This window comes from Falco peregrinus, chromosome 3 (assembly GCF_023634155.1).
Source record: "Falco peregrinus isolate bFalPer1 chromosome 3, bFalPer1.pri, whole genome shotgun sequence".
In the NCBI taxonomy this organism is placed as follows: domain Eukaryota; kingdom Metazoa; phylum Chordata; class Aves; order Falconiformes; family Falconidae; genus Falco; species Falco peregrinus.
In genome coordinates, this window is record NC_073723.1 from 18,169,817 (window position 1) to 18,178,046 (window position 8,230).

The 8,230-nt window shown below is 52.2% G+C and overlaps 1 protein-coding gene across 1 annotated transcript; it reads right to left on the reverse strand.

Moving 5' to 3' along the window:
* Positions 1-444: 444 nt before the first annotated feature.
* TRIB1 (tribbles pseudokinase 1) lies at positions 445-6,280 on the reverse strand. The gene is made up of 3 exons (XM_005241382.3): positions 5,851-6,280; positions 4,729-5,021; positions 445-2,700 (listed from the first exon to the last, which is right to left on the reverse strand). Exons 1-3 carry the CDS (start codon positions 6,151-6,153, stop codon positions 2,232-2,234), a joined length of 1,065 nt encoding a protein of 354 aa, XP_005241439.2. The 5' UTR covers positions 6,154-6,280; the 3' UTR covers positions 445-2,231.
* Between the last annotated feature and the right edge of the window lie 1,950 nt (positions 6,281-8,230).

An 8,230-nucleotide genomic window follows, 5' to 3' on the forward strand; every position in this document is an offset into this window, starting at 1 on the left:
CACATTGCCACGCACACAGGTGCAGGATGACAGCCTTGCGGTGCCATAGCATGCTCTGCTCACGGGGCGCAGATGGAAATGAATGCACGTGCTGAAAGGCAATAGGGCTTCTAAAGTTCAGAGCCAGAGCTGTAACTCCTCTCCCCCCTTGTTTATGAGATGAATAGGATACCCCATTTCACATAGCTCTGGGGACATCTCAGGCCCTTTCCAGCCTGCAAGAAGCAGGAGCCAGCCCGTCCCCCCTCATCTCCATGGGGACTCAACCCCAGGCAGAGCTGGGGGAGTCAGGGCTCAGACCCCCACGCCTTGGGCATGATGGAGCACGCACAGGGACCATCAACGAGCTGATTCTCTTTGAGGCCAAACCCCATTTTTTCGGATTAAACCAAATATACTCCAGCCGCATTCTCCTTGAGCCGCTTCAAGAAATGGGGACAAACATTATGAAACGAAGTTTATTAAAACTTTCTACAAGTCAGACCTTATCATCCAGGTTTCCACATACATATACATATTTACAAGTTGGACATAGTGTTTTTAGCTTTTCTGGCAGAGTTTTCTACCAATATATACAAAGGTACTGTTTTTCATAGAAGGGTTAAACTGTATCACAGATACAAATGTCAAGCAATCATGAGAGGTTTAGTGCAACGGAGAGCTGTAGCGCCCTGCTCTTAATGCTCATGATTCTGTCAAGTTAGTATTGCCAACAATAATTCACATTAAATTGCTCTTCGACACCTCTTATTAGGACAAACAAAGTACAACAAAAAAAAAAAACCCAACAAACAACCCCGAACAGTAAGGTATGTACAAAGTACACAGTCCATGAGGTATACATGGTATTCTCGCAAAGCGTGGTGGGACTGCAGCTTGCTGGGGGTTAACCCTTAAATTGACTTCACTCGAACTGTGTCATGTCGGGGACACATGTTGCCCACCTCACGGCTGTTTCAGAAGCCGTGTTCTCGCCTGAAGCGAATGGACATCTCTTTGTATAAGCCACTGGACACAAATGTGAAACGAAGCAGAAATTTTAGGCAGGACTAAGCTTTACTTACCCCCCAACCCAGGAAGCTAATGATTTCGATATATCCATTATCCACGCACATTGGAAAGTCTATGAATAATCATGCAAAAGGAAAAAAAAAAATAAGGGGAAAAAAATGTAGCTGGAGGCAAACAACATACCTGAATGATCAACTAAGGGCGTATGGAGATTTTACTCTTAAGACTAATTTTTTGGGGAATGGAGGGGGGAAGAGGAGAAAGGATATGATGTTTTTAAGAGTTGAGCCTGTAGGAAAACACAACTGTGTTTACATGTACTGTACAAGATACCCCTTATCGTTTTCCAAGGGAAGGCGCTCCAGCTGATAGTGTTACGGTTTGGTAAACGGATATGTTTTGGCACTCGGAGCTAACGAGACCTGCTACTTGACAAGCTCGCTGAGGGCATAAAGTTATATAGGCTACACCATGGTAACGCGAGGCTTGAGTCTATTTAAAATGCTTTCCTGGTCAGCGAATGGAATCGGAGGGGATCCAGCTGGGAGATCCACCGATTTCTGCTTCAGAAAGAGCCACAGCAGTGATTTGTCTTATGGGTGGATCTAAGAGCTTCGTGCCTCTGAAAGTAAGACCAGCTGGAGGAGCAGCAGCGAGCAGGCAGCTGGCCGTGGCAGGTGAAGACCTCCTTCCCTCATTAAAGTGTGCTTACAGTCAGAAAGCTACTTTGCAAGCCGGCCGGTGCGGCGCGCTGAGTTGATTCCCCTTTTTGCCATTTCTGTCAGATTTGCTCAGTTAGAAGCGTGCGTGGTGCTCCCCACCCACTCCGCATGGCAGCCGGGGCTCCGCACCCCTGTAGCCACCACGGGAAAGCAGAAGGGGCTGCCTCTTCACACCTCGCCAGCCGTAAGACTCTGCAGCCAAGACGCAACCGGTTACACCAGTGGAGGATGCGCAAGGTGGGAGAAAAGCCAGGCGGCTCTCGCAAAGCTGCACAGGTCCTCCAGGGCTGGCGGGATGGACCTGCCAGCAGAGCAAGAGGATGAAACTCTGAGTACGCTCAGGGAGAATAGATCTATGAGTTGGTGTTTACTTTAAAGAAGGTCACTTTTCTGACCATACTGGCACTTTAAGATGCTGTTGAGTTTGCAAACGTGGAAAAATGAAACCCTACGAAGATGCCGGAGGTGAGAACCGCCGAGGTTTTTGAGATTTCGGGGTTAACAGAAGAAGGAACTAATATCATCACTGTCTCCGTGGTATTCTGGAACAATCTGATCCGAAGTTCCCGTCTCCTGGTCTGTATATCCAGGCTCCAAGACCGCCTCGAACCAAGGGTGGAGCAAGATCTCCGGAGCAGTGAGTCTTTCAGAGGGCTCCCGCCGCAGGAGGCTGCGGATGAGGCATCGGGCCTTGGGGGAGACGTGGTCAGGAATGCAGAACTGTCCACGCCGGATTTTGGAAAACAGGGTGCTAGGATCCGAGTCATGGAAGGGATAGCGTCCCACCAGTAAGGTATAAAGCATCACTCCCAAACTCCACACGTCAGCCGATTTTCCAGAGTAAGTTCCAGTCGTGTTTAGGATCTCAGGGCTGACATACGCCGGGCAGCCGTGCTTGTCTGAGAGCGCATCGTCTTCGCCTTTGATGATGTGTGTATCTTCCAGGCTCTCCAGCCGCAGCTGAGTCCTAGGGAGGGCAGGAAAGGAAGCCAGGGTTAGAAATACCAACCCAGGCACAAGCGAGCCCAGCGAGCCCCCCGACCATGGCAAACCCCCCTCCCCTTCTCACATCAGCATAAAGAAAAGGAGAGGAAATGCTTTTTAGTTTGCAGCAGACTTTGCCTGGACTCCTGGATCCGTGTAATAGCGGCTCAGCTACGTGCGTTGGGTAGGTGCTCGGCTATGCCTACTGATTTTATTTGCTGGGGATTTTAACACCAGAGAGGGCTCTCGAGGAACACCAGCAAGTCACCTTCGATCTACGCAGGTTGCACTGCTACTGCAGGGGCTTCATCAGCTACAACACATCACACGCACCGCTATTTGCGTCTCAAGGCTTTGAGCAAACAGCCTCCAGCTGCGTGATTTTGCCAAGTCCAGCTCCCTTCCACGCTTGCGGTTATCACCTGCTCTCCTGAGTTTTGTATTTTATTTTGTAATTTTTTTTTTCCTTTTTTGGCCTTTCCAGAGGGCACCACCACACCTGCCACCTTCCCAGTGGAGGTGGTCCACCCCGACATCCCGTTTTGGGGGGAAAGGGGAGCATTGCATCAGCAAGGAAGGCACCGGCTGGCCCTGGAAGGGCTCTGCACTGCCTGGCAGCCTGCTGGGGTGTAGATGCGTTGGCTGCAGCCTGTCCTCAGCGTGACCTCGCCAAATACCCAATGGTTCTGCAAACGGAAAATATGACTCAACGCCAACCGTGGGCCCAGGATTGGCTGCAGGAGCCCTGAAACTGCACCTGTGCTGGAGAGCCCGAGTCCGCCTGCCATTGCTTAACCCTCTTCTTGCCAAATGTGATGCACATGACACTCGCCTGTGCAACGCATTATTTCCAAATGAGCGAGACTGTGTGCAATGTAACATTTCAACAAATGTTTCATCTTCTTATGGGCGGGAAAAGCTGCAATAGTTTCCTTCAAAGGAATTACTTTATTTGTATGTCAACATATGGTTGTTTCTGTTTAAGAGGGGCAGTGCTGGTTAATTTTCTTATCACATTTATAAACAATATCCTGAAGAAACGTTAGCCCAGTTAAAAAAAAAATTAAAAAATCATGTTTTCTTCTGCTTCAGTAATATCTCCAGTTTCATCAGATTAAGCACAACTCCATTATGGATTTTACTTATTTTTTTTTTTTTAGCTTTCTACAGGATAAGCAGCTAGTCGGAGTCAGTTATGCTGATTTAAAATGTATTTCTGGCTCTGCCATGTGCGGTGCAGCACTACAAGGGCAACAAACAATCCAGGGAAATAGTGAATTATTTCCCTAATCTAAATTTAACTACTGGATTCTGGATCTCCTCTCTATAAACCTAGGCTTTAGGCTAAGTTTTACTGAAGCGCTTTTCTTTGATGTAGGCTTCCCAAAGCAATATTTAACCACGTCCCACCTTCCCTGTACATCCACGGGCACAGGGGGCACAGAAAGCACCGCCACCAGTCGCAGAGGAGGGATCAAAGCCTCGAAGGACACAGCCGGTGTTTGGTTGGCAGCACAGCCCTGATCAGCAGGGGATTTCAGCAAGGAGACCCCTCCTGGGGATCGCTGCCCCTGCTCGCACGTCCCGGTCCCCCAACCCGGCCACTTCCCCTCCCCAGCACAACGCCTCAGCCTCCCTCCTCTCCTTCTCTCTGCTTTTATTCATTTTCCACTGAATGAGTGGCACACATGACATCTTCTGGCACTAGCGAGGAGCTGAACTATCATCCCTTTGTCTAACAGTGGGTTTCACTAACTTCTGCTGAATGAGAGGAAGCTCCCAGCGAGTTTCCTCCCTTTCATCAGTCGAGATCTAACTAAGAGTACGTGTGTACCAGTAAGAGCCGTGACCTACTACACACATGTGACAGGGAGCTACTCGGATCGGTCACAGGTGCTGCCCAGCTGGCACGCCGTGCCAGCTCCCGCTCCCTGGGACGCTGTTTGCATCTCTAGATGTGGCACTCCTCCCTCGCCACTCACCCTAGGGCTGGCCGGTGACAACCACTTACCTCTCTTCATTCGAGAAGACAAATTTCCTGAGCTTGAGGTCACCAAGTACGATGGCCGACTGGTGGCAGTGAGCTACAGCAGAGACGATCTGCTTGAACAGCCGGGCAGCCTCCTCTTCCCTCAGCCTCTTGCAGCTCCTCACGTAGGAGTGCATGTCCCCAAAGTCCTTTTCAAAGAACACATAGGCCTTGGTGTCCCCGAGGATGACTTCAACGACCCCAGTGATGTTTCTGTGTGACGGCAGCTGAATGTAAGGCCGAATCTTGTCCTGGTAGTGTTTGAGGGGGAACACCTGTAAAGAGGAAATCAAAGCAAAATTCATTTTCGAGGGTGTTGAAAGCAGCCGCTCGCGTAGCAACTCTCCCCAAACAATGACGAGGGAGCTGGAGGGGAGCCAGGGCTCGGCAAGAGCGCAGTGCACAGCGCTTACCGAGACCCTTCCTGTCCGTTTGATAGTGAAAGCAGGGAGAAAGGGGGGAGAGGAATAGAACAAATCACCATCCGAGACCCTTCCTGTTCACTTGATATTGAAAGAGGGGAGAAAGGGGGGAGAGGAATAGAACAAACCACCATCCGAGACCCTTCCTGTTCACTTGATATTGAAAGAGGGGAGAAACGGGGGAGAGGAATAGAACAAATCACCATCCGAGACCCTTCCTGTTCACTTGATATTGAAAGAGGGGAGAAGGGGGGGAGAGGAATAAAACAAATCACCATCCGAGACCCTTCCTGTTCACTTGATATTGAAAGAGGGGAGAAGGGGGGGAGAGGAATAAAACAAATCACCATCTGAGACCCTTCCTGTTCACTTGATATTGAAGCAGGGGAGAAGGGGGGAGGGGGAGAGGAATAAAACAAATCACCATCCAAGACCCTTCCTGTTCACTTGATATTGAAAGAGGGGAGAAAGGGGGGAGAGGCATCCCCAAAGCCTTTTGGGGAAGGTACTCCGAGGCTAAGCCGGAGTTGCGGCTTACTCCCAGCGCGTGTAAAACCCCACCGGCGGCTGAGCGGGGAGCAGCCCGTTTGCCCAGGCTTCCCCCCCGGGTGGTGCGGGTCCACAAGCAGGGAGGGATCCCCCGCCCCGCTCCCCATCCGCGCCCGCGGAGCTCCGCGCTCACCTTGCAGCGCAGCTCCCGTCCGGAGCTGACGCTCAGCGCCCGGGACACCTGCTCCCGCTCGGCCAGCGGCAGCAGCAGGTAGGAGGCGATCAGGCTGGGACCCGCCGCCCCTCCGCCGGCGGGAGAAGCGGGGGAACAGGGAGACCCGGGTGCGCTGAGGCAGTCCGGGGGTCCGCAGTCAGCCAGGCGAGGGCACTTGGCGGCCGGAGCTTCTTCGGAGGGGCCGTCGTGGAGAGGCTGGAGCCGCTTGGCCGGAGCGCTGCGGCAGCGGGCGGCCGGCAGGAGGGACGCGGGGCGGCTCATGGAGGGGAGCGGGAGCGGGCGCGGAGCTAGAGGCGGGCGCTGCGCGCTTGGCGCATCCCTTCGTTCTCCCCGCCGAAACCTCGGGTCGTGTCCACCATCTGCTGCCGACTCCGCGCTAAAGTAGTTGGAGGCTTTTTAAAAAAAAAAAAAAAAAAAAAAAAGTCGGGGAAAAAAAAAAAAAAAAAAAAAAAAGGGCAATTCTCCTCCTCCCAGCCCTGACGCACGGGGAAATAGGAGGAGGAAGGTTTGGACACGCCTGCTCCGCTCCTCCCGCGGCTTTCCGCGTCCCCGGCTCCAGCGGGACACGCAGTCAGGCGGGGCGGCGGGGTCCCCCGCCGCCCCGCCTGGCTGCGTGTCCCGCTGGAGCCGGGGACGCGCCGTGGACCCCCTCCCGTGGTCCCCCAGCCGGTGTGGAGCAAAGCCATCTCATGCCCAACCCAGCCTCCTGAGGATGGCAGCGCTCGGGGGTCACCCCTCGCTTTGAGGAGTCCCCCGCCCCCCCCCCCCCCCCCCCCCCCCCCCGCCTTGGCTTTTAGGGTTCCCCCTGCCCGCAAAACCCTCACGCCTCTAGTGTCCCCTGGGTAAGCACAAAGGCTGGCAGCGTTTTCTAGCAAAAACTCGGGAATAAGAAGGTCACCGGCACCAAAGGATGAGCGGTTTCTTCTGCACAGGGCAGCCCTGGAAATGGCAGCAGCGGGTGGATTCACAACCGGCGTGTGCGGCTGGGAAACGGTGCCAGGAATCGCAAACGCTGCTGGCGAGACGGCATCGCCTCCTGCGATGTCTGAAAAGTTAAGCCAGGCTTATTCTAGGGGGAAAGCGAGACTGTCTCCATCCTCGGGAGCTTCTCCTTTGGCTTCTCCCCAGCCCCACCTCTTGCTTTTCCCTACAGAACCATCCTTCCCAAGGTTTGCACCAGGTTCGTGTCAGGCAGCTGCTGGGTGTTGACCACCGTTTGCTCACCACCACAGGCTTAACGTGCACCAGCAGAAATACTTGGCGCTGGGTGTTTCCCATGTCAACAAGTACCTGCTCCCCGAAAGCATCGGGGATAGCATCGGGAGCAAGCCGCAGCCAGCAGCAGCAGCAACCTGCGGGGAGCTGAGCCAGCTGAGTTCCGGAGGGCTCCAAAGTGTGGGTTTAGAGGAATAGTAAATAGATTTCCAGCCGGGGCTGTTAGTAAATGGAAGAAAAATGAGAGAAAACCAGGCAGCAAATGATCCCTGGAAAAAATGCAGATAGCTGTAGTTTTGACGAGTGCTTCAGAAGGAAACTCTCCAGCTTTTCATTTACATATATGCAAATTTCCTGCAATTCAGTGCTGAGGCTTCCCTAATAACACAGGGAGCCTGCATTTTTTTATTCTGTAGGATCAGTTCCTATTCCATTTTGGTTTCCCCAACCCTGGTCTGTTTAAGCAGCAGAGAGGGCCCAGGTTGCCCCCCCCCCCCCCCCAGCTCCGAAGCCTGTGATGCCACATGTGCAGGTATTTGCTCAGATTCCTGGTAGATAACTGCACGGCAAACCCATGCATGCCTTCAGCTACTTCTAGTGTATTTTAAGAAACACATGAAACTGTTGTGCAGGATGACTCATAGCATAGCAGTCCCATTAATGCATTTAAACATAAAATGCATATGCCATAAAGGGATATCCCAGGGCCTGCATTTTCCTTTTCTTCTTTTTTTTTTCTTCCCAGAAATACAGTTCCGTTAATGTCTGCAGATTGTTTCTGAGTGATTCACCACAAGTCTCAAAGCAACACTATTTCATTTCATTCCTCTCATAGGTAAAAGACATGCGGGTATCCATCAGACCTTTGTTTTGCTTTTCCTTTCCTGGAAGTTTTATGATTGGGATGCCGCTGCCGGGTGAATTTAGCTGGTAGGATGCTGCATGTGTGGGCTGCTTCCTACATCCAAGATAGCACGAGGTGGGTGTGCGTCAGTGATTTTGGGGACAGGGGAAGGGTGTAGACACATCAAAACAACAATGAACCTCCATAAATGTACTGTATTATTAGTGTATAACAGCATCCCCCATAGCGCTCTCGCTACACTGAGTAGTGAGATGCAGA